Source organism: Helianthus annuus, chromosome 16 (assembly GCF_002127325.2).
Source record: "Helianthus annuus cultivar XRQ/B chromosome 16, HanXRQr2.0-SUNRISE, whole genome shotgun sequence".
Lineage (NCBI taxonomy): Eukaryota > Viridiplantae > Streptophyta > Magnoliopsida > Asterales > Asteraceae > Helianthus > Helianthus annuus.
The window spans coordinates 4,090,451-4,118,166 of NC_035448.2; the positions used below are offsets into that span (position 1 = coordinate 4,090,451).

The 27,716-nt window shown below is 40.6% G+C and overlaps 1 protein-coding gene across 1 annotated transcript; it reads left to right on the forward strand.

Annotated features, from left to right (window-relative positions):
* Window positions 1-23,942: 23,942 nt before the first annotated feature.
* Window positions 23,943-25,779, forward strand: LOC110915108 (chaperone protein dnaJ 8, chloroplastic). Its single transcript, XM_022159741.2, has 3 exons — window positions 23,943-24,379; window positions 24,480-24,548; window positions 25,398-25,779. Exons 1-3 carry the CDS (start codon window positions 24,137-24,139, stop codon window positions 25,584-25,586), a joined length of 501 nt encoding a protein of 166 aa, XP_022015433.1. The 5' UTR covers window positions 23,943-24,136; the 3' UTR covers window positions 25,587-25,779.
* Window positions 25,780-27,716: the final 1,937 nt, after the last annotated feature.

Genomic DNA, 27,716 nt, shown 5'->3' on the forward strand with positions numbered 1-27,716 from the left:
CCATGACATTTGGCTAACATTAGAGATGTTTTAATTTCATTGAAATCTAGCATCATTAATAACTTAAGTTAAATATAATGTTTATCATAATATATCATCAATATCTTAAAGGAAATGTAACATTGTGTTTCAATGTTAAATATGATAGTGAAATATTGTACATAAAATTGAAATAGTATAAAATTATTAACCGTTAAACATCTAGCTTTTTATGTAAATGTTAAACTCACAAACAATCCTATTGGTGAGGGGAAAGTCTTTGCTTGTATTTTATGTTATTATTATTTTTTTTTCAAATATGCCATTGTGTTAATATGTTAACACGATACTAGTGGTTGGCAACTTGGCAATAAAGGTTTTTTTTATTTAAATTTATTATTAAATATATACCTTATGATGTGGTTGGCATTAAAGTTTTTACCAAAGATACCTTATGATAGATAAGGTAAGTTACTAAGTATCATTTTTCGTGTTTGGTAAAATCTAGTATATGTTATAGTATATGATACTATGTTTGTCATGATAGTAGTCTTGTTTGTTGAAGCTCTAGAAAAAAACATAACATGGTAGTCTCTTTTGTTATAATAAAATATAATATCATGTCATTATACACACAACTACTATGTTGGTTGAGATATATTATGATGAAACAAACCGAGAATGTCCAACATTTTACACATGTCATGTTTTAACATTTGAACGCGTTGTTGATGTCCTCATCAAAGGACGTTCATCCTTTTGTTTTCATGAATTTGGTTTCAAGTTGAGTAGTAAATGAACCGAGTTAAGCTTGAGCTCGTAAACTTAAGCTTGATTTGTTTTCTTTACATGTCTTGAGCTCAAGCTAAGACTTGTTTAAAACTCTATATCCAAAGCTCAAAATCTACTTATGAAAAAATGTCAAGCTCAAACTTGATACAAGTTCCACTCGTTCATTGTTTTAAAATTATTTCATTATCTTATTTATAATTTATATTTATAAGCATGTATAATTATCAAATACATATTCATGACTATAAATTTATGTATACTCTTTATATGGTGTGACAAATTCAAACACGTGTTATGAACTATTCAAATGAGTGGTTGTACACGTGTAATGTGCTGAGACCATGCCTTATCCAAATTCATGCAGAGCGTTCAATTCCTTATTTTATCCCCAATTTATAGCTCCCCTACATTTATGTAAAATTATTTATCCATATTACCTACATAAAATATTAATTTTATCCACTTAATTGGTATTCAAATCCCCTACATTTATGTAAAATTAATTATCCAGATACAAACATAATATATTAATTTTATCCACTAAACAGTAAATCCATAAATAAAGCCAAGTAAAAAAAACAAAAAAGCCAAAATAATAATAACAATAATAACAAAATAAAATAAGATAAAACTAAAAATGCAAAAAGTGAATTTATTGGACCAATTAAATAGATAGTGTTACACGCGTCTGGCTGCCGCTTCCATAGATGGTATAGTTTTACATTATAGACCCTTTATTATTTTTGCCTTTTCTTATTGCATCCCTTGTTTTTTTTTTTGAGATTGCAATTCTCAAACAAAAGTTGAAATATGGATTGACACACTTATAATAAGAGTAAATTACAAGTTTTGTCCTTTATGTTTACATCAAATTTCAGGCGCTGTTCTTTAGCGCAAAAGTTGACAGGCGGTGTCCTTTACCTTTCAAAATCTTGCACGTTTTGTCCTTTAGGCCAAACCCAGTTAGATTTTTTAGTTAAATCTAGTCATGTGCAAGGCACATGAGGGTACTATTGTAATTTCACCATTCAAGGGGCTATTGTGTAAGATAAATTATATCAAAGGCTATTATGTAAAAATAAAACAAAATAATTTAAGATATTATTTTTATAACCATATATATATATATATATATATTTCTGAAATTAGGAACTACCTATTACCACCATCCTCCACCTCCACCACCACCACTACCACCCTTCATCATCTACAACCACCATCTCCAAATCAACCCACCAACCAAAAACCCCCAAAACTAATAATTCTCAAAACCCCAAAAATTAAAATGAATCATCACTATAAGAACACCTCGTTTAGCGATTAAAACCACCTCGTGCAGTTAGATCTTCAAGCTGCAACCGCCCTTAAAACCACCTCGTTCAGCAGTTAGATCTTCAAGCTGTCACTCCACTGGAACTTCATAACCGAAATTCCATTAGATACCTGCATCCTTTTTGCCACTACTGATACATTCTTTACCAGTTCTAATTCATAAAGTAGAGAAACCTTGAGCATAGGGGTTCATAAAAAATCCAGCAATTCTTCTAGAATGTGATGACTTGACTCCCTCATCTTGGAATTCCCCTGAAAAGGGAAAATAAATCAAACCCATACTTTGCCCATTCTTGAGACACACTATAAACTTGCTTCCACATCCCGAATTCGATATGTAACCATATTCTATTCGTTAGTGAGTGCAGTGGTTTTTAGAGAGAGGGAGTGTGAGTACAGTGGTTTTTAGTGTTAGAGAGAGAGAAGAAAAAGGGAGAGAAAGTTAAAAGAGAGAGAGAGAGAGTGTGTGTGTGTGTGTGCAGAGGCTTTTTATTTTAATCTCTTTCCTATTTTTACAAAATAGTCCCAATATATATATTACTTACACAATAGCCCCTTGAATGGTGAAATTACAATAGTACCCTCATGTGCCTTGCACATGACTAGATTTAACCAAAAAATCTATCAGGGTTTGGCCTAAAGGACAAAACGTGCAAGATTTTGAAAGGTAAAGGACACCGCCTGTCAACTTTTGTGCTAAAGGACAGCGCCTGAAATTTGATGTAAACATAAAGGACAAAACTTGTAATTTACTCCTTATAATAATTATTAGGGTACATTACTTTTTGAGTCTCTGTGTTTTATGTGTTTTAACCATTTGAGTTCAAAAGCAAAAAGTTTAACAACCTGAGTCCCCATAAGCATTTTCTTTAACCATTGAGTCCAAATTTTTAACTCCATCCACCAAGTCTGTTAACTATGAGGGTAATTTGGTCATTTACACACAAAGTACAAGTCTTATATGCACATCAGTACAAGTCTCTTCTCGCTCTCTAAACACCACTGCACAACCACCATCCCCACCACTTCCCCACCATCATCCTCACCACTGCCACCACCATCGCACTATCGCCACCTTCAAACACCCACTACCACCGTCTCAGCCCCACCACCGTGATGGAGTCCTTCATGGCCGTTATGTGTTGTTCAAAAGAAACCGACTAGAGCACGTAAGTATGTAACAAACTACGTTTGTCCACTACCTAATCTCCACTCCGGCCACCGTCCGCAACCGTCTCCCTCCGCCGCACACCTCCACTCCACCACCCCCACTTCATAGACATCACGCTATCTATTTCACACTCTCTACAGCCTACACACACACACACACACATCTGTATCTATAATTGATATTCTCTTTCTGTCTATACATCCGGCGAACAAAGGGGGAAAACGAAAACGTACTCCTATAATGCGATTTCCACATAAATAATGCACGCTAAAGTCCGTCTACCTAACAGTGGACACAACACTCCGTTACCGCCGGCATCTCCGCTCCGATCTCCTCATCTCCGGCATCCTCGTGCCGGAAAATCCTCCGGTAAGTTTTCGTTCGCCGTTACTAACCGTTCAGTTGCTCAACGGATTGCGTGGATCGTTCTATCGGTTCTATAACGTCGCCACCGTGAAGGAGTCCTCCATCACCATCATCTTCACCACCGATCATCTAGAGAGGGTCATCTTCACCACCGATCATCTTCTCCGATCATCTCTCTGTTCCGATTCTCACTCTCTCTGAATCTCTCTCTAAACGGTTTCTCTCTCTAGATTTGTGAAAGTGTGTGTGGGAGTTTGTATAAAAGGAAAGAACAAGTGGAAGGGTGAGAATGAAAGACCAGAGTGATAAGCGTGAAAAAAGAGAAAGAGAAAGTGTTTTTTTAAATATAAGGGTATTTTGATCATTTAACAATATTTAACCAAAAAATTCTAACAGTGTTAGAAATTTGGACTCGAATGGTTAAAGAAAATGCTTATAAGGACTCAGGTCATTAAACTTTTTGCCTTTGGACACAAGTGGTTAAAACCCATAAAACACAGGAACTCAAAAAGTAATTTATCCTAATTATTAAGTTCACTTCATACAGTTTCCAATTACACAGGTCACATAAACAATTTCTTGCTTTCAAATACATTATTACATAAAAACAACAAAATATTCAAAATCCCGACTAATAAAATAGAAAAAATTACCAAAATCGTCTGGGGTTTGGGCATGTTTGCCATTTTCATTCAATTTTTTTATACAATATAGTCCTTCACTTTTGGGATTTTTTGCCATTTTCATCAAAATATCTAATTTGCTTTATTTTTTCTATCAAACATTTGGATGAAAATGTCACACCCCCAAAATCCACCTGCGGGGTATCACCGCTTGGGAGCGTGACTGACCAGGATCAAGCCATCAATCATATCAAACATAGCAAGTATTAATATAAGTAGCTAATGTAATTCATCACGACATGACTGATGTTCCAAAAACCAAACATTGTTTAAGTAGCGGAAGCATAGTAATGTAAACTCAAAATAGTTATAAGTTCAATTAACGTTCATGATCCGTATCCCACAACGACCTGCTCCTCCCTGTGCAAGCTCCATAAAGTACCTAAGGTCCTGCAAGGCATGCAGCAAATAATCAACAAACTAGTTGAGCGAGTTCACAGAAAGTAAGTTTGTAATAATCATGCGTAAGTTCATCTAATAAGGCTTCCCAAGCAGGTGTATTCTATTGGTGAGAGATCCTCACGTTTATCCTTTATAACGGGCTTCCCATTATGGTACTTACTAGACTAACTTCCGACCATGTGTTCTTCTTTACCGAGAACAGGAATACGTACTGGGTCACGTAGGCTTTACGTGACGTGCCCTTCCCCGAGGACAGTGGTACGCGTGGGGGCTACGCAGGCTTTACGCAGCGTGTCCTTCCGACCCGGAAGACAGTAGAAGGTATTGGGTTACGTAGGCTTTACGTAACGTGTCCTCCCGACCCGGGAGACAAATGGCAAATACTGGGTTACGTAGGCTTTACGTAACGTGTCCTGACTATCCTGAGGACGATGGTCTATAGTCTAGTGAATGCGTAGGTACGAGTAACTCTTTCAATATCAACATATCCAACCCAATTCCCAACCCGGGAATCCCATGCCTTGGCTGTGTGAACTCACCTTGGTTTGCTCGGCAGATACACAAAGAATATAGTTAAGCTAGTAATTGGTCAACCACGCCCTATCATGGTTATTATACAAGTCAGGTTCGTATAAAGCACGTAGGTTACTAACACGTATTGATCATGGCAATGTACACGTATTCCAATAGCAGCCCAAAACGAACAGTAAATAAATATCCAAGTGCCCGGCCCAAATCAGTTGGGCCTGAAATAGTAAAAGTCCAACAACAGTATGGTCCGTCTCGAGTCGCAACGAGGAGATCCCGAGTCGCAACGGGACTCGTAACGGTGATGTTCTCGAGTCGCAATCGGAGCTGGTCTCGAGTTGTTAAGGTCCGGTTACGAGTCGCAACGGGACTCGCAACCGCGGTTTCGGTTCGTGCTGTTGTGTGAGATTGCGACTTGGCAAGGTCCGGTTACGAGTCGTAACGGGACTCGCAACCTTTGGTCTTGACTTGTCATGTGCTGGTTACGAGTCGCAACGGGACTCGCAACCTCGGTTTCGACTAATGCTGTTTGTGGTCTCGAGTCGAGACTATGGTTTTCGAGTCGCAATCCCAGTCGTGACAAGCAATTGGTAACAGTTTTCCCTGATTTCATGCAATTCAGTTATACACATTTATGCCATCAATTATCAGTTTCCAAAATTCAAATCACTAACAGTTTCTATCCGGAAACTTTATAGATCAAACAGGGAAAATCAACACTAATCCTTATGAACCCTAACACCAAATATATGAACAATTTAACAATCATGAAACCGTTTTATAAACATCAATCAATCATATGAACAATCCGAAATTCTGGACATAAGCATCTAATAATCAACTATCTCATAACAATTAAACTAACAGAACATGATATCCGGGTTAGCATCTATTCGGTTTCACATTTACCATACCATTCGATACCTATGAAACTATAACCGGTTAACAAGCATTCGGTTAACATCAATCCAGAAACAAATCCGATTTACATGCACATAAGAATCACATATATGCATCATAACATCAAATAGTCAAAGAAAACAATGCTAAACACACTAACCGATATGTAACAATGGTGGAGCCGAGAGCTTGGAAGGATGAGTGCGATCTCCGGTTCCGAGAGAGAGAGAGAACTTGTGTGTGTGTTGCTTTGTGGTTGCAAAGATTGTAAAACTAAAACCCTAAGATGTGTATGTGTATATATACGTAGAGTAGGTGTGGGCCGAAACCCCACATGGGTCTCGAGTCCACCATGTTGACCGAGTGGGTTGTTTTTGTAATGATTTACTAATCGGCTCAAATAGTAACATATGCAATCACAATAAATCACGTAACATGTAACATTCAATCAATCAATATAATCACGTAATCACACTAGTTCAATGGTTACACGTAATGTACGAGACGGTAAAGTACGAGTTGTCACATTATCCCCAACTAATTAGAAATTTCGTCCCGAAATTTGGTATGCACTCACTGAGGAAGCTAGGTAAGTTCAATCGTTCACTGGTTTTCCTGGGGTGTCACATCCTCCCCCCGTTGATCTGGAATTTCGTCCCGAAATTCCGAAGTAGTAGCTTCAGCCTCAGTAGTGGTAGCATTGGTTTCGAATAACTGGGGGTACTTTTCTGTCATCCTGTCTTCGCGTTCCCAGGTGTACTCTGGGCCACGTTTGGAGTTCCAACGAACTCGAACAAGAGGGATTCTCTTGTGTTTGAGGACCTTCACATCCCGGTCCGTGATTTCAACTGGTTCCTCGACGAACTGCAACCGCTCGTCGATAGTGAGTTCCTTAAAAGGAACGATGAGGTTTTCATCTGATAGGCACTTCTTTAAGTTCGATACATGAAAGACATTGTGAACTGCCCCGAGTTCAGCTGGTAGGTTCAATCTGTAGGCTACCTTGCCAATCTTTTCTATGATTTCAAATGGTCCAACGTATCGCGGATTCAGTTTGCCCCGTTTGCCAAAACGAACCACACCCTTCCAGGGTGAGACTTTCAATAAAACCCGGTCCCCGACCTGAAATTCCAAAGGCTTTCTACGCTTGTCCGCGTAGGCTTTCTGACGGTCACGTGCTGCCGCCATGCGTTGTCGTATCTGTGCAATCTTTTCTGTGGCGTCCACTACGATCTCTGGACCCGTGATCTGACTATCCCCCACCTCTGCCCAACAGAGAGGTGACCGGCATTTACGCCCGTACAATGCCTCGAATTGAGCGGCTTGGATGCTGGTGTGATAACCGTTATTATACGAAAACTCCACCAAAGGGAGATGCTTTTCCCAGCCGTTGCCGAAATCGATAACGCATGCCCTAAGCATGTCTTCAAGTGTTTGAATCGTTCGCTCAGACTGCCCATCCGTCTGAGGATGATATGCTGTGCTCATGTCTAATCGTGAGCCGAAAGATTTGTGCATTGCTTGCCATAGTTCTGACGTGAATCGTGCATCGCGATCCGAAATGATGGACGTGGGCACCCCGTGCCTCGAAACAACTTCTTTAAGATAGACGTCTGCGAGAGTGGAGAACTTATCCGTTTCCTTAATAGGTAGGAAGTGTGCAGACTTGGTGAGTCGATCCACGATCACCCATATGGTATCATTCCCACGCTGGGATCTAGGTAGGCCTGTAACGAAATCCATGGAAATTTCTTCCCATTTCCATTGCGGTATCTTAGGCTGTTGAAGTAGGCCCGCTGGTTTCTGGTATTCAACCTTGACTCTCGCACATGTAAAGCATTTTCCAACGTACGTAGCGATGTGGGCCTTCATGCTTGGCCACCAATAAGTAGTGCTGATGTCGTGGTACATTTTGTCCGACCCTGGATGTACCGAATAGCGAGACTTGTGTGCTTCGTCCATCACAAGTTCGCGTAGACCGCCGTGAAGTGGGACCCACATACGCCCCGTTACATAGTAGGCGCCGTCTACCTTCTGTTCCATTTGCTGTCGTGAGCCGCGTAAGGCTTCAGCCTTGATGTTTTCTGGTTTCAGTGCTTCTGTCTGAGCAACTCGTATCTGTGCTGGAGGGCTAGACTGAATCGTAAGCTGTAGCGCTCGCACGCGCCGTGGTAAAGTGTCTTTCCGACTGAGGGCGTCAGCCACAACATTGGCTTTGCCTGGATGGTACTTGATAGCGCATTCGTAATCGTTTAGTAGCTCGACCCATCGTCGTTGACGCATGTTCAAATCCTTCTGCTTAAGAATATGCTCGAGACTCCTGTGATCGGTGTAAATCGTGCACCTGGTACCGTACAGGTAATGTCGCCATATCTTAAGCGCGAAAACAACAGCTCCCAGCTCTAAGTCGTGCGTCGTGTAGTTCCGTTCATGAACCTTTAGTTGACGAGAGGCGTAGGCAATAACTTTATCCCGCTGCATCAATACGCATCCCAGACCCTGTATCGATGCGTCACAATATACTACGAAGTCATCTGTGCCCTCTGGCAATGAGAGAATAAGTGCGCTGCAAAGTCTATCCTTTAGGTACTGAAAAGCTGTCACACCCCCAAAATCCACACGCGGAGTATCACCGCTTGGGAGCGTGACTGACCAGGATCAAGCCACCAATCATATTGAACATGTAATTAATATTAAGTAAAATAAATGTAAACCATCCATTCAATATGTTAGGTGTTCAAAACATAACCATAGTTTCAAAGTGTAGCGGAAGCATAGTAAATAAACCAACAGTAGTTAATAGTTTTAAATGTCATAATGGTTCAACGTAGAGACCACGATCCTTGCCCACAACGACCCGCTTCTCCAGTGCAAGCTCCAAGTACCTAACGATCTGCAAGGCATGTAACAGAATGATCAACAAACTAGTTGAGCGAGTTCACAGTAAGTAAATGCGTAACAGTAAGTAACGGGTGGCTCTACTGGGCCAATAGTAAGTTATACAAGTGGGGGCTTCCCATGTTATGTGACCACTAGACTATTCGTATTATCCCTGTTCTTCGTCCGAGAACAGTAGCGCGTATAAGGTGTGCGTAGGTTTTACGCACGTATCCTTCATAACCGAGGATAGAAGTAAGTAATGCGTACACGTAGGTTTTACGTGCGTATCCTTTGTAACGAGGATAGTAATTGGCATGTGACCACGTAGGTGTTATCCCAACCTACGGAATAGAAGTAAGTAATGCGTACACGTAGGTTTTACGTGCGTATCCTTTGTACCAAGGATAGTAATTGGCATGTGACCACGTAGGTGTTATCCCAACCTACGGAACCGTCCTGACATCCGAGGACCATGATAGGTGATAGTCTAGGAAAAGCATATGTACGTTCATAATCAATGATAACCTTTAACCCGTTCCCCCGACCCGGGAATCCCATGCCTTAGTAGGAGTGTGAACTCACTTTGGTTTGCTCGGTATGCTAGGTTATGCACTCACAAGTAATTAATCACGTCCTATTGTATGCACGTATAACAAATCAGTTCATGTTCGCAATGATACGCATGCAATTTAATGTTCACATAACAGTCAGTTTGCATATCGGCACAACACGTATTATTTCACATTAAATCATCAGCGTGCACGAATACAATTATTAACACTCATCACCAAGCATGGCATGCCAAATAAATCAAACATATGTTCCATTATTCAAAGCATGTTCATAACCTACAATATCTTTCGAATCCACCCTTATCTTTCGACGCACATCTACCTTTCGGTTCATGTGTTATCTTTCGTCAAACAGTTATCTTTCGGTTCACAACTATGTTTCGTATAACTAACATCTTTCGGTCAAAGCTATCCTTCGGTCCCAACAACTATCTTTCGAGTAGCAAGTAACAACAACTATCTTTCGAGTGGCAAGTATCTTTCGGTTACAATCAGTTTTCATGCAAAAAGGCAGTTACCACACAACCCTAAATGAGCATCTGGCATCATAATTATAAACAACCAAACATGATCATCATCGAAGTCAACAACAATGGCCGACAACTTATCAAGTATTATTATATTAATTTGCACATGCACTGGTAACATAATTGATCACATGGCCGCCACTTTCGATTGATGTTTATCCCTTGGTTGCATTATTCAGGACTCCACATGAATCATTCTAATCGAAACAGTGGGCATTTAATTTAAATCACCACCTCAATTTCTATATAATACATTAAATGGTGCGGCCCAATCAGGTTCATAGGATTTGTGATCTTTAGTCAAACATCAATGTCATGCCAATATTTAATAAGAGCAATTTGTGATTGGACCATAATAATATGTAGCATATGAATTATCAATATCAATAGTACACATCAATATCAAGATCGGCAGTTCACGTGATCCTCCATCCATATTAATCACTCAATCACATGAATAATAGGGCTATCATATATTTAGTTGAATATGCACTGTGATCTAAGAATTCATATAATAAGCACATGACATACTGACAATTACATGTGGGTATGTAAACAATGACTGAAAATCATAAAGGATTCAAGACATCAATCACGCGCATGTGAGCCGATTTTCAAGACATCAATATTAATTAACATCATCAACAATCATGTACACAATCAAACATACTAACCAATTAATGGCAGGAAAGGTGATCCGAACGATAGTCTTCGGTTAGAAAGAATGTGTGTGCCGTCGGGTTCCAAGCAACAAGAGAGGAAGCCTAGGGTTTTGTGTGTGTATATGTTTTTGTAAAAATGCCAAAGGGTTATCACATTCCCATTTGTTAAACGTGTAAGGTGGATAGGCCGGACCCTCACTTGGGCCGCCCTAGAGTCCGACTACAAAGGTCACGGCCCAAAAGGGCTTGTACTAGTGTGAGTGTTGTACGGTTCGAGTTATTTATACATACACATATTTACACAATGCACACAACGTATACATAATCATATAATCACTCAATTTATAATGCTCACATAATCATATAACATTCATGTAATCATTCATTTCCGTAAATTCACATAATCACATATCGTAACGTCATATCATTCGATAGGTCAATTAAGGTCACACACGTTACATACGTTGCAAAGACGGGTTCTAAAGTTCGAGTTGTCACATTATCCCCAACTTGAAAGAAATTTCGTCCCGAAATTTGGTACGCACTCACTGAGGAAGCTAGGTAAGTTACATCGTTCACTAGTTTTCCTGGGGTGTCACATCATCCCCCCGTTGATTTGGAATTTCGTCCCGAAATTCAGTAGTAGTAGCTTCAGCCTCAGAAGTGGATGCATTGGTTTCGAATAGCTGGGGGTACTTTTCTTTCATCTGGTCTTCGCGTTCCCAGGTATACTCTGGGCCACGCTGGGAGTTCCAACGAACTCGAACAAGAGGAATTCTCTTGTGTTTGAGGACCTTAACGTCCCGGTCCGTGATTTCAACTGGTTCCTCGACGAACAGCAACCGCTCATCGATAGTGAGTTCCTTAAAAGGAACTATGAGGGTCTCATCTGATAAGCATTTCTTCAGATTCGACACGTGAAATACATTGTGAACTGCACCGAGTTCAGCTGGTAGATTTAATCTGTAGGCTACTTTGCCAATTTTCTCAATGATCTCGAACGGTCCGACATACCGTGGATTGAGTTTGCCTCGTTTGCCAAAACGAACCACACCCTTCCAGGGTGAGACTTTTAATAAAACCCGGTCCCCGACCTGAAATTCCAATGGTCTCTTACGCTTATCCGCGTAGGCTTTCTGACGGTCGCGTGCTGCCGCCATGCGTTGTCGTATCTGTGCAATCTTTTCTGTGGCGTCCACTACAATATCTGGACCCGTAATCTGACTATCCCCCACCTCTGCCCAACAGAGAGGTGACCGGCATTTACGTCCGTACAATGCCTCGAATGGAGCGGCTTGAATGCTGGTATGGTAACTGTTATTGTATGAAAACTCCACTAAAGGGAGGTGCTTTTCCCAGCCGTTGCCGAAATCGATAACACACGCTCGAAGCATGTCTTCTAGGGTTTGAATCGTGCGCTCAGACTGCCCATCCGTCTGAGGGTGATATGCTGTGCTCATGTCTAAACGAGAGCCAAACGCTTTGTGCATCGCTTGCCATAGCTCTGACGTGAATCGTGCATCCCGATCCGAAATAATGGAAGTGGGCACTCCGTGCCTCGAAACAACTTCTTTCAAGTAGATGTCTGCTAAGGTAGAAGACTTGTCCGTTTCCTTGATCGGCAGGAAGTGTGCAGACTTGGTGAGTCGATCAACTATGACCCAAATAGTATCATTCCCACGCTGGGATCTAGGTAAGCCTGTAACGAAATCCATGGAAATTTCTTCCCATTTCCACTGTGGTATCCTGGGTTGTTGAAGTAGGCCTGCTGGTTTCTGATATTCGACCTTGACTCTCGCACAGGTCAAACACTTGCCAACATAGGTAGCGATGTGGGCTTTCATACTTGGCCACCAGTATGTTGTTTTGATATCGTGGTACATTTTATCTGCCCCTGGATGTACCGAGTAGCGAGACTTGTGCGCTTCATCCATCACAAGTTCGCGTAAACCGCCATAAAGTGGGACCCAAATACGCCCCGTTACATAGTAGGCGCCGTCTTCCTTTTGTTCCATCTGTTGCCTTGAACCACGTAAGGCTTCAGTTTTGACGTTTTCGGGTTTCAGTGCTTCAATCTGAGCAGCTCGTATCTGTGCAGGAAGATTAGACTGGATAGTAAGCTGTAGCGCTCGCACGCGCTTCGGTAGAGTGTCTTTCCGACTGAGGGCATCAGCCACAACATTGGCCTTCCCTGGATGATACTTGATGGCGCATTCGTAGTCGTTCAGAAGTTCAACCCATCTCCGTTGTCGCATATTCAAATCCTTTTGCTTAAGAATATGCTCGAGACTCCTGTGATCGGTGTAAATCGTGCACCTGGTACCGTACAGGTAGTGTCGCCATATCTTAAGCGCGAAAACAACAGCTCCCAGCTCTAAATCGTGCGTCGTGTAGTTCCGTTCATGAACCTTGAGTTGCCGAGAGGCGTAGGCATTAACTTTATCCCGCTGCATCAATACACAACCAAGCCCCTGTATCGATGCGTCACAATAAACCACGAAGTCCTCCGTGCCCTCTGGCAATGAGAGAATAGGTGCGCTGCAAAGCCTATCCTTTAAGTACTGAAAAGCGGTCTCTTGCGTACTACCCCATCTGTAAACGACACCTTTCTGTGTTAGCATAGTAAGTGGTTGCGCGATCTTGGAGAAGTCTTTAATAAATCGCCTGTAGTAACCCGCCAAACCCAAGAATTGGCGTATTTCTGTTGGTGTACGCGGTGCTGGCCAATCCCTGATCGAATCTACCTTGGATGGATCGACATGAATCCCATCCTTGTTCACCACCTGGCCTAAGAAGTGGACTTCACGAAGCCAGAAGTCGCATTTAGAAAACTTGGCGTACAGTTGATCCTTTCGAAGAAGTTCCAAGATAAGACGTAAATGCCGCTCGTGTTCCTCCTGACTTGGAGTATATAAAAATGTCGTCGATGAAGACAATGACGAACTTGTCAAGATAGGGTTGCACACCCTGTTCATACGATCCATGAAAACTGCAGGTGCGTTCGTAAGCCCAAATGGTATGACAAGAAACTCGTAATAGCCGCAGCGAGTTCTGAATGCTGTCTTGGAGACGTCCTCATCCTGGACTCTGAGCTGATGATAACCAGACCTTAGATCAACCTTGGAGTAGTAATTCGACCTTTGCAACTGATCGAATAAGTCGTCAATGCGTGGAAGGGGGATAACGGTTCTTCACTTTGACCTTGTTCAGTTCACGGTAATCAATTTCACATCCTGAAGGTGCCATCCTTCTTTTTCACCGATAATTGGTATCCAATAGTTCTTGTAGCGCCCCAAGGCGAAGAGATAGGTCGGATAAATCCCTTATCCAAGATTTCTGATAGCTGCGACGATAGTTCTTCCGATTCTGGTGGAGCTAAGTGATACGGTGCTCGAGCTATGGGTGCTGCTCCTGGAGCGGACTCGATTTGAAATTCGACCTGACGATGAGGCGGTAGACCAGGTAAATCTTTTAGGAAAACCTGAGGAAAGTCGCGTACAACTGGATGGTCTTCCAACTTCTTTTCTTTCGTTAATGCGTCAGTAGCGAGAGCCAAAATTGCGGTGTGGCCCTTCCGCAAATATTTCTGAGCCTTCAAGAAGGAGGTGATGCCAACCACAGCACCACTCTTGTCGCCTTGAACTTCGAGAGGTTCTTGACCAGAACGAGGAATGCGAACAATCTTTTCTTTGCATAGGATTTCTGCTTGCTGTTGCTGCTGGCGACTCCGATTTGCAAGCCGTGGGCTCCTGAATTCTTAGCTTCTGCTGTGCTCTGGTGATCACTATTCTTGCGCTGCTGCTGTGCTTGAGACTGAACGGTAGCTGAACCCTTGCTGGAATACCCATCCCTTTCCCGCTTATTGTCACTAGGAGTAGCGGGAGTAGCAGAAGTGATAGCGGTAGTAATAGCGCTGATACAACTAGGCAGCCTGTTCTGTTCCATTGCCTGATCCGTGAGGCGATGAGCAAGACGCTGAATGTTTTGGATATTGTCGAAGTTAGCCGATGTAGCATGGCTCTGAATCTCTGAGGCTAGACCCTTGAGGTACAATTCGATACGCTTGCTTGGAGGGTCCACCCTGGTTGGACACAAGATGGCCAGTTCGTTCGACCGTTTCGTATAAGCATCAATTTCTGACCCCGTCATTTTCAAATGGTAAGGCTCCACTTCCAACTTGTGGATGTCATCACGCGTGCAGTATTCCCTTTTAATGCGTTCTCTGAATTCGTTCCAGGGGTGGCGTGAGCAGCTGCCAGCCCTAATATCTGAACTTGCACGTTCCACCAGGTTAGCGCGATTCCTTACAAAGTACCAGTGGCGTACTTGACCCTGCGAGCCTCAGGGCATTCACACATCTCGAATACCGCCTCGAGCTTCCCAAACCAATAGAGTAGTCCCACTGCTCCTTTTGTGCCACCGGATGTTCTTGGATGACAGTCCATGAAGTTCTTGAATGTGCAGACAGGTTGCTATGCACTCTAACCCGTTGCGCGAGAATGATAGGTCAAGGTTAAGCGCGAGAGTTGGGTCACGAGAGTAGGATCTAACATCCTAGAATAGGTTTGGAATAGCAGGTTATACCTCCTGCTTGTGCGGCTGCAAGCGCCGCAGAAACTTGTTCGTTAATAAGAGCCGTCAACCGGGCTTGAGTCATGTTAACACGTCCAGACATGATCGAGCAGTAAAGGTAGCATAAGTATGAATGGTTCGCGAGTAGTGCGATGACAGAAAAGTGTAGGCACATAGGTGTCCTTAAGCAGTAACAAGTAGTGAGCAAAGTAATGTAAGCATACTACGAGCAAAGTTCTATGCAATTCTAGCATGTAGGCAATAAACATAAACCTTATTACCTAGGGTGTTGAGTCTTGCACGTGGAGTGAAGCGTCGTTGTGGATCGTTGAGAGCACTGTTCTGGTTATAGTCTGGTTTTAATAAAAACGCTTTCCCATATTAAAACCAAGTTCTCTATAACCAATGGCTCTGATACCAATCTGTCACACCCCCAAAATCCACACGCGGAGTATCACCGCTTGGGAGCGTGACTGACCAGGATCAAGCCACCAATCATATTGAACATGTAATTAATATTAAGTAAAATAAATGTAAACCATCCATTTAATACGTTAGGTGTTCAAAACATAACCATAGTTTCAAAGTGTAGCGGAAGCATAGTAAATAAACCAACAGTAGTTAATAGTTTTAAATGTCATAATGGTTCAACGTAGAGACCACGATCCTTGCCCACAACGACCCGCTTCTCCAGTGCAAGCTCCAAGTACCTAACGATCTGCAAGGCATGTAACAGAATGATCAACAAACTAGTTGAGCGAGTTCACAGTAAGTAAATGCGTAACAGTAAGTAACGGGTGGCTCTACTGGGCCAATAGTAAGTTATACAAGTGGGGGCTTCCCATGTTATGTGACCACTAGACTATTCGTATTATCCCTGTTCTTCGTCCGAGAACAGTAGCGCGTATAAGGTGTGCGTAGGTTTTACGCACGTATCCTTCATAACCGAGGATAGAAGTAAGTAATGCGTACACGTAGGTTTTACGTGCGTATCCTTTGTAACGAGGATAGTAATTGGCATGTGACCACGTAGGTGTTATCCCAACCTACGGAATAGAAGTAAGTAATGCGTACACGTAGGTTTTACGTGCGTATCCTTTGTACCAAGGATAGTAATTGGCATGTGACCACGTAGGTGTTATCCCAACCTACGGAACCGTCCTGACATCCGAGGACCATGATAGGTGATAGTCTAGGAAAAGCATATGTACGTTCATAATCAATGATAACCTTTAACCCGTTCCCCCGACCCGGGAATCCCATGCCTTAGTAGGAGTGTGAACTCACTTTGGTTTGCTCGGTATGCTAGGTTATGCACTCACAAGTAATTAATCACGTCCTATTGTATGCACGTATAACAAATCAGTTCATGTTCGCAATGATACGCATGCAATTTAATGTTCACATAACAGTCAGTTTGCATATCGGCACAACACGTATTATTTCACATTAAATCATCAGCGTGCACGAATACAATTATTAACACTCATCACCAAGCATGGCATGCCAAATAAATCAAACATATGTTCCATTATTCAAAGCATGTTCATAACCTACAATATCTTTCGAATCCACCCTTATCTTTCGACGCACATCTACCTTTCGGTTCATGTGTTATCTTTCGTCAAACAGTTATCTTTCGGTTCACAACTATGTTTCGTATAACTAACATCTTTCGGTCAAAGCTATCCTTCGGTCCCAACAACTATCTTTCGAGTAGCAAGTAACAACAACTATCTTTCGAGTGGCAAGTATCTTTCGGTTACAATCAGTTTTCATGCAAAAAGGCAGTTACCACACAACCCTAAATGAGCATCTGGCATCATAATTATAAACAACCAAACATGATCATCATCGAAGTCAACAACAATGGCCGACAACTTATCAAGTATTATTATATTAATTTGCACATGCACTGGTAACATAATTGATCACATGGCCGCCACTTTCGATTGATGTTTATCCCTTGGTTGCATTATTCAGGACTCCACATGAATCATTCTAATCGAAACAGTGGGCATTTAATTTAAATCACCACCTCAATTTCTATATAATACATTAAATGGTGCGGCCCAATCAGGTTCATAGGATTTGTGATCTTTAGTCAAACATCAATGTCATGCCAATATTTAATAAGAGCAATTTGTGATTGGACCATAATAATATGTAGCATATGAATTATCAATATCAATAGTACACATCAATATCAAGATCGACAGTTCACGTGATCCTCCATCCATATTAATCACTCAATCACATGAATAATAGGGCTATCATATATTTAGTTGAATATGCACTGTGATCTAAGAATTCATATAATAAGCACATGACATACTGACAATTACATGTGGGTATGTAAACAATGACTGAAAATCATAAAGGATTCAAGACATCAATCACGCGCATGTGAGCCGATTTTCAAGACATCAATATTAATTAACATCATCAACAATCATGTACACAATCAAACATACTAACCAATTAATGGCAGGAAAGGTGATCCGAACGATAGTCTTCGGTTAGAAAGAATGTGTGTGCCGTCGGGTTCCAAGCAACAAGAGAGGAAGCCTAGGGTTTTGTGTGTGTATATGTTTTTGTAAAAATTCCAAAGGGTTATCACATTCCCATTTGTTAAACGTGTAAGGTGGATAGGCCGGACCCTCACTTGGGCCGCCCTAGAGTCCGACTACAAAGGTCACGGCCCCAAAGGGCTTGTACTAGTGTGAGTGTTGTACGGTTCGAGTTATTTATACATACACATATTTACACAATGCACACAACGTATACATAATCATATAATCACTCAATTTATAATGCTCACATAATCATATAACATTCATGTAATCATTCATTTCCGTAAATTCACATAATCACATATCGTAACGTCATATCATTCGATAGGTCAATTAAGGTCACACACGTTACATACGTTGCAAAGACGGGTTCTAAAGTTCGAGTTGTCACAAAAGCAGTCTCCTGGGGCTCTCCCCAGCGATAAACGACACCCTTCTGTGTCAGTAGCGTAAGCGGCTGAGCAATCTTCGAAAAGTCTTTAATAAGCCGTCTGTAGTAACCCGCCAAACCCAAGAATTGGCGTATTTCCGTTGGCGTTCGCGGTGCAGGCCAGTTCCTGATCGGGTCTACCTTGGATGGATCGACATGGATCCCATCCTTGTTTACTACGTGGCCTAAGAAATGGACTTCACGAAGCCAGAAGTCACATTTCGAAAACTTAGCGTACAGCGGTTCCTTCCGAAGGAGTTCCAAAATAAGATGAAGATGTTGCTCGTGTTCCTCCTGACTCTTGGAGTAAATCAGAATGTCGTCGATAAATACTATGACGAACTTGTCAAGATAGGGTTTGCATACCCTGCTCATAAGGTCCATAAATTCAGCTGGCACGTTCGTTAACCCAAATGGCATGACAAGAAACTCGTAGTGGCCGTAACGAGTTCTGAAGGCTGTCTTGGAGACGTCCTCATCCCGGACTCTCAGCTGATGATACCCTGACCGTAGGTCTATCTTGGAGTAGTAACACAACCCTTGCAACTGGTCGAATAAGTCGTCTATGCGTGGAAGAGGATAACGGTTCTTCACCGTCACCTGGTTGGGTTCCTGGTCGTCTATGCACATCCCGAAGGTACCGTCCTTCTTTCTCACGAATAATACTGGAGCTCCCCAAGGCGAAGAGCTTGGACGAATGTAGTCCTTTTCCAAGAGCTCTCGTAGCTGCTTTGACAGTTTTTCCAGTTCAGTTGAAGTTACGCGATACGGTGCGTGAGCTATAGGTGCTGTCCAGAACTATAGGAATGAGGTCTGTAGGGAACGTCTGAGCAGCGAGGATAAGATTTACAATCCTGAACTAAGTACAGCTTCTAGACCTTACCATTAACTAACACTACGACACGTTGGGTGTTTAAGGGAGTTGGTGTATGTTCTATCATTCGACTAATTTCAAGGACATATAATTGATATTCACACCCGAGTCAAACAACATAGTAACATAGAAGTCGACAAGAAGAAACTTACCCATTAGTACGTTAAGATCGTCCCTTGCATCACCCTGACCCATCCCGATCACACGGCCATGGGCGTCGTTGTTACCATTGTTTCCCCCGTTGCTAACCCCATTGCCGTTCCTGCTTCCATGGTCGTGGTTCTGGTTCTGGTTCCAGTTCAATTGTGGATAGTGTCTCTCATAGTGATCCTTCGTACCATACTGTAGACATTCTCTGAAATTTTGCTGCTGCCACTGAGCCTGTGGGGCTTGAGGCTGTTGTTCCTGACCTACAGGACGTGAGCTTCGAAAATCCTTAGCTTCATGACCAATCTTGAAACATCCCTGACATCGTTCCTTGCGACACCGTCCACTGTGGTGTCTGTTACAATAGTTGCACCATGGGTGAATTCCTCGATATCTTTTCTGCCCATGATTACTAGTAAACTGCTGTCCGGGCCAATGGTAGTCATCCAAAATCAATCCCGTGCTCTGGTTTTCATCCCACTTGCGTTTGTTATCTCTAGAAGCACATGCAGTATCAGTCTCAACACGCTTCGGTAGTTTGTTCTGTTCTACAGCCTGGTCTGTGAGACGATGAGCCAGTCGAGTGACTTGCTGGATAGTGCCAAGGTTAGCTGTGGTCATAAGACTCTGAATTTCGGGCACTAGACCCTTGAGATACAGTTCGATGCGCTTGGTGGGAGAGTCTACCATAGTAGGGCAAAATGTGGCTAACTCGTTTGATCTCCTCGTATAAACTTCAATTTCAGACCCCACCATCTGTAGGTTGAGGAACTCTTCCTCTAGTTTGTGGATGTCCTCTTGACTGCAAAACTCTTCCTTAATTAAATCCTTAAACTCGTTCCAGGAAGTGGCGTTAGCAGCTGCCAGCCCTAACATTTGAACCTGTGCTTCCCACCAGGTTAATGCAACACCTTCGAGTGTGCTAGTAGCAAACTTCACTCTACGAGACTCAGGGCAATCATGCACTTCGAAGTCAGTTTCGAGCCTTTCGAACCAATGGAGGAGTCCAACCGCTCCCTCCGTGCCGTTGAAGGTACTTGGATGACAGTCCATGAAATTCTTGGAAGTGCAGACTGGTTGTTGTGCTAGTTGACCTATTGTGTACGAATAGGACAAGGTTTAATTACAGGGGCTAGTTTAGGAGTGTAGGATCTAAAGATCCTAGTGTGTGCTATAACCACAGGATATACCTCCTGCTTGTGCGGCTGCAAGTGCCGCAGCAACTTGAGCTTGAACTAAAGCCTCTAGCTGGGCTTGTGTCATGCTAATTCGTCCAGACATGATCTTCATTGTAAAAGTAACGTAAATGAGAGTGGTTCGCGAGTAGGGCGATGACAGAAAAGTGTAAGCACGTAGGGTTTCTCATGCTACAGTATCGTGTATATCTAATCGTAATGCGAGCAAAGTTCTAAACAGTTCTAGCAAACAGGCAATAAACATAAACCTTATTACCTAGGATGTCGAGTCTTGCACGTGGAGCGAAGCGTCGTTGTGGATCGTTGGGAGCACTGTTCTGGTTATAGTCTGGTTTTAATAAAACGTTTTCCCATATTAAAACCAAGTTCTCTATAACCAATGGCTCTGATACCAATCTGTCACACCCCCAAAATCCACCTGCGGGGTATCACCGCTTGGGAGCGTGACTGACCAGGATCAAGCCATCAATCATAGCAAACATAGCAAGTATTAATATAAGTAGCTAATGTAATTCATCACGACATGACTGATGTTCCAAAAACCAAACATTGTTTAAGTAGCGGAAGCATAGTAATGTAAACTCAAAATAGTTATAAGTTCAATTAACGTTCATGATCCGTATCCCACAACGACCTGCTCCTCCCTGTGCAAGCTCCATAAAGTACCTAAGGTCCTGCAAGGCATGCAGCAAATAATCAACAAACTAGTTGAGCGAGTTCACAGAAAGTAAGTTTGTAATAATCATGCGTAAGTTCATCTAATAAGGCTTCCCAAGCAGGTGTATTCTATTGGTGAGAGATCCTCACGTTTATCCTTTATAACGGGCTTCCCATTATGGTACTTACTAGACTAACTTCCGACCATGTGTTCTTCTTTACCGAGAACAGGAATACGTACTGGGTCACGTAGGCTTTACGTGACGTGCCCTTCCCCGAGGACAGTGGTACGCGTGGGGGCTACGCAGGCTTTACGCAGCGTGTCCTTCCGACCCGGAAGACAGTAGAAGGTATTGGGTTACGTAGGCTTTACGTAACGTGTCCTCCCGACCCGGGAGACAAATGGCAAATACTGGGTTACGTAGGCTTTACGTAACGTGTCCTGACTATCCTGAGGACGATGGTCTATAGTCTAGTGAATGCGTAGGTACGAGTAACTCTTTCAATATCAACATATCCAACCCAATTCCCAACCCGGGAATCCCATGCCTTGGCTGTGTGAACTCACCTTGGTTTGCTCGGCAGATACACAAAGAATATAGTTAAGCTAGTAATTGGTCAACCACGCCCTATCATGGTTATTATACAAGTCAGGTTCGTATAAAGCACGTAGGTTACTAACACGTATTGATCATGGCAATGTACACGTATTCCAATAGCAGCCCAAAACGAACAGTAAATAAATATCCAAGTGCCCGGCCCAAATCAGTTGGGCCTGAAATAGTAAAAGTCCAACAACAGTATGGTCCGTCTCGAGTCGCAACGAGGAGATCCCGAGTCGCAACGGGACTCGTAACGGTGATGTTCTCGAGTCGCAATCGGAGCTGGTCTCGAGTTGTTAAGGTCCGGTTACGAGTCGCAACGGGACTCGCAACCGCGGTTTCGGTTCGTGCTGTTGTGTGAGATTGCGACTTGGCAAGGTCCGGTTACGAGTCGTAACGGGACTCGCAACCTTTGGTCTCGACTTGTCATGTGCTGGTTACGAGTCGCAACGGGACTCGCAACCTCGGTTTCGACTAATGCTGTTGGTGGTCTCGAGTCGAGACTATGGTTTTCGAGTCGCAATCCCAGTCGTGACAAGCAATTGGTAACAGTTTTCCCTGATTTCATGCAATTCAGTTATACACATTTATGCCATCAATTATCAGTTTCCAAAATTCAAATCACTAACAGTTTCTATCCGGAAACTTTATAGATCAAACAGGGAAAATCAACACTAATCCTTATGAACCCTAACACCAAATATATGAACAATTTAACAATCATGAAACCGTTTTATAAACATCAATCAATCATATGAACAATCCGAAATTCTGGACATAAGCATCTAATAATCAACTATCTCATAACAATTAAACTAACAGAACATGATATCCGGGTTAGCATCTATTCGGTTTCACATTTACCATACCATTCGATACCTATGAAACTATAACCGGTTAACAAGCATTCGGTTAACATCAATCCAGAAACAAATCCGATTTACATGCACATAAGAATCACATATATGCATCATAACATCAAATAGTCAAAGAAAACAATGCTAAACACACTAACCGATATGTAACAATGGTGGAGCCGAGAGCTTGGAAGGATGAGTGCGATCTCCGGTTCCGAGAGAGAGAGAGAGAGCTTGTGTGTGTGTTGCTTTGTGGTTGCAAAGATTGTAAAACTAAAACCCTAAGATGTGTATGTGTATATATACGTAGAGTAGGTGTGGGCCGAAACCCCACATGGGTCTCGAGTCCACCATGTTGACCGAGTGGGTTGTTTTTGTAATGATTTACTAATCGGCTCAAATAGTAACATATGCAATCACAATAAATCACGTAACATGTAACATTCAATCAATCAATATAATCACGTAATCACACTAGTTCAATGGTTACACGTAATGTACGAGACGGTAAAGTACGAGTTGTCACAGAAAATGACAAAAAATCCCAAACCTCAGGGATGATTTTGACAATAAAGTCAGACCTTTGGGTGAAAATGACAAAAAATCCCAAATGTGAAGGACTATATGGTACAAAAAAAGTTGTTTTGGATGAAACTAACAAACATACCCAAACTTCAAGAACGATTTTGGCAATTTACTCAATAAAATATATGACAAGTGATTATATATTCTCTGTTTTGTTTGTGAACATTTGTTTTTGTTCATCAATGTTCGTTGCCTAAAATTAATAAATAAACACAAACAAAATAAACACAAACAAACAAGAAAAAGTTCATTTCCTAACAAACGAACACAAACATAAAATCGCTTTCGGAACACAAACATAAAATCTCTTTCAGTAAGTGTTCATAAACAGTTTGTGAACACGTATATTTCTTAACAAATGAACACAAACAAAGTGTTATTCGTTTCTGTTTAGTTCGTTTGGCATCCATACATCAAATTATAATTTCGAAACTTAAATGTCATTTCGCAAAGTAAAAGGACTTAAAATACAAATATCAAAAAAGATTCCATATAATCTGACTAGGACTGGATCGATAAGCTATGTCAACCACAAAACGCTGATAGACACGTCATCACAACGGATAAGGACCGCCCTTTTCGCACTTTCTCTCTCACACACATCACCTAAACACACACTCTACCTTCCCCTATATCTTCCATCCAATATCCACATTTTCTCTCACTGAAACCTTCAAATTCATCTTTCCAATTCCTTGAATTCCACCATCGGAAACCGAATCCTTGATTATTATCCAAATCAACACAAAATTTCATCATATTTCATCATATATTTCGAATCTTATTTCAGATCTCATATTAACAGATTTTGATTTGTGAAGAAGAAGAGCAAAATTTGAAGATATTGTTATGGCGTGTGTTGCTGGAATGATGAACGGATACATGTCATCGTCGACGGCATCGTCGTCGTCGTTTGGAAAATTGAAGAATTCGCATAAGAAGAAGACGAATCGGAACGATCGGAGGTTTAGGATTGGAGTTACGTGTGTTTCGTCCAGTCCTGTTGCGTTAGATCCGTATAAAACGTTGAGTATTCGTCCTGATGCTTCTGAATCTGAGGTTAAAAAGGCGTTTAGACAGTTAGCGTTGAAGGTGATTATTATTTCTAGATGAATTTGTAAACAGTTTCTGGTTATTTTGTTTGATTTGTTCGGTTATTAACAGTTTTTTTTTTGTTTTTGATTGATTTCAGTATCATCCGGATGTGTGTAGAGGAAGTAATTGTGGAGTTCAGTTTCATCAAATCAACGAAGCTTACGATGTACGCAATCTTTCACTCACTATTTTAATCCGTTTAAACGTTAGATATTTAGATTTGCACTATTGATCAGATCTGTTTATTACGAACAATAGACTTATGAATTCAAATTAATTCTGAAAAAAATTATTAATATTCTACAAATTTCAACTTCAAATCTAATCTCAAAATTGAAAAACTAGCGATTGATAAAAGAAACTGAACAGTTTTTTTAACTGACATTAGATCTGCGTTATAGTTCAGATCTGTTTACAAACTATATTCAGATTAATACATATTTAAACTGTAATTAATTAATAATATACAGATTAATTCAAATTTAATCTGTAATTAATAAATAATAATATACAGATTAATTTAAATTTAATCTGTAATTAATAATATACAAATTTCAACTTCAAATTTTAATATTCAAAATGATGTAATATACATATGATTTGTTAAACTTCCTATTGAAATATGATATTTATACAGATTAATTCAAATTTAATCTGTAATTTATTTAATAATATACAAATTTCAACTTCAAATTTTAATCTTAAATTTGATGTAGTATACAGATTATATGTTACACTTCCTATTGAAATCTGATATTTTTCTTTCAATTCATGAAGAATCTGTTAGATCTGCACTAGACAGTTGAATTCAAAGTTAATCTGAAATCAATTTACAACAATAGACAGTTGAATTTAAAGTTAATTTGAAATCTATAATAGCAATGGATCAAAAACTGTATAATTATTGAACTGATCTTGATTCACTTTTTATCCGAAATTAATGTTCTGTAATAGCTATTAATCAAAACCAAAACCTGAACAAGTTTTGAACTAACATTTGATGGATGATTTGCAGACTGTGATGAGTAATCTGAGAGACGAAACGAGAGTGAGCGAGATGGATATGTATGGACCACCGGATGCAGGGATCGACGAGCCGATGAGGGGGATGGACGATCCGGATTGGGACATGTGGGAAGAGTGGATGGGTTGGGAAGGTGCTGGGATTAGAGATTACACTTCACATATTAATCCCTACATCTGAAGTGTTTTAAGATCTGTGGTGTTTTGAGATTGATTAATGTTGATCCAAATGCTTGTTTCTGTATATAAAAATGTGTTTGTGGAGATGATGGTATTAGTGTTCATCTCTGATTGTATATACGTATGATTTTATGATTAATCTTGTGTAATTATGCTTAATTGCTGTTTGGGAATAAAGATTTCCTTGGATTCCATTTGTGTTTTGTCTGGTTTTGATCTACTTTTATAGTGGATTAGTGGTGGTTGATTTGTTTTTATTTTTGTTTGAAAACTTATAAGTACCAACCTTTTAATAGTTTATTATATCAACTTTCAAATTTCTTGGTTTTATTTCCTTTTTTTACGATAAACAACGGCGTTTAAACCATCGTGACACTGGACGCTGTAGCCAAGGTTGACTACTCGACCGCCGCCAGTCCCATTGCTCTCCCAAATACGCGGAAACTTGACCTCCGCTCGCCTGAAGGCACGACAGTGGAATAATCGGTAAAACCTCGCCTCCTATCCAATACGAACCGGCGACGTCCGTATTCGCCCTTCACCTGGATGCCGCAGAAAATAATCGAGGGTCAATGTCTGATTGGGTTTTTCTAGACAATGCTCTGATACCATGACAAATTTAGAGTTTTTCCATAATGATCAACCACGAGTCACTTATTTAGTTATGTAGGTATAACCGAATTACAAGATAATAAAATAAGTTTAACAAACAAATGTATCAAGTAATATCCCATTCATTATGTATGGTATGGAAGGGTGAGATGGGAGCAAACATAGAGAGATTGATTTTAACGAGGCCCTCATTGGTTTATTTTAGGTAGTCTTTATTTCATATTGCTTAAATGCATTAAAATTTGAATAAAATATATTTTTATTGTATTGGGTTTTTATATTTATGGTTTTTTTTTTTAAAGGAAAAACTTCATTAGAACACTCCTGAGCCCGAAAACCAGACCGGGAAAACATTAAATGCATTAAAGTTTGAACAAAATATATTTATTGTATTGGGTTTTTATATTTATGGGTTATGAAGAAAATATGTCAAATGAAAATTTGAAATGATATAATAAAAGCCTATGAAGACCAATACATAAGAGGGGTTGGGCTATATAGAAAACCCTATATATATAAAAAACCCTAGAAAACCCAAGCTCCTGACATTTTTTTTTTGAAAAAAATAACACATGTAATATACATGTTTTTAAGACTTTTGGGCCAAAAAAATCAAAAAAGCGCCGAAGGGATAATTTAAAAAAAAAAAGTTTCAGCAAATTTCAGCAAATTTATGTCTTTTTTGCCTAACACATGTTAGGCACTGAAATTTGTTTATTTTTTTTAAAAAAAATCCCTTCGGCGCTTTTTTGTTTTTTTGGCCCAAAACACTCTAAAACATGTATATTACATGTGTAATTTTTTTCAAAAAAAAAAAAAAAAATGTCGGGAGGTTGGGTAAAAATGGGTTCCCATTTGGGTTTCTAGAGTTTTCTAAGAATTTTAGGGTTTTTTGTCTAGCATTACCCTGCATAAGAGACATGATAAATACATAAGAAAGAGGCTATCATAATTCTATCTAATAACAACCTCTTATGAAGAATAATGGCATTTATCTTTTTTTTTCTTTTATTACTATTGTCTTATATTGGTTTCTTTTTTTTCCTTCATTCTTTTTGCCTTAGAGTAAGTTTGTATATGTTTTACGATAGTATGTCATATAAGTTTGTGTTTGCCTATATTTTATAGATCACGTGACAGCATAAATTCACGTTTTTATTTTACAATTTTTCTTAGTTTTAGTCGTCCTTTGCTTACTATACTTATCACGATTTACAACCCCGATATCCGCAACGCAGGGTCAACATCGATACATGTACTATATTTGTTTTTATGGGTTTTCTCAAGGTGCCAGTATAAAATTCGTTGAACACGAAGTTGAATTCGCAATAAAAAATTTGTTTTGGTATTCTAAGCTATATTGAGTGCAGGTACCTCTACAGATGGGTACGTGAGTTTCACCATCTTCTGCTCCATCACATACAAAATGTACCAAAAAATCTTAAAACATATTGTTCGTAATAATAGTGCAGATCATTTTAACCAGCACCCCCACTTCCCGACTTCTCAGCTTCCCCAC

Coding starts and splice junctions, on each gene's coding strand:
- LOC110915108 (XM_022159741.2), top strand. CDS start 24,137: ATGGCGTGTGTTGCTGGAATGATGAACGGATACATGTCATCGTCGACG. Junction 24,380..24,479: donor TTAGACAGTTAGCGTTGAAG/GTGATTATTATT, acceptor GATTGATTTCAG/TATCATCCGGATGTGTGTAG. Junction 24,549..25,397: donor AAATCAACGAAGCTTACGAT/GTACGCAATCTT, acceptor GATGATTTGCAG/ACTGTGATGAGTAATCTGAG.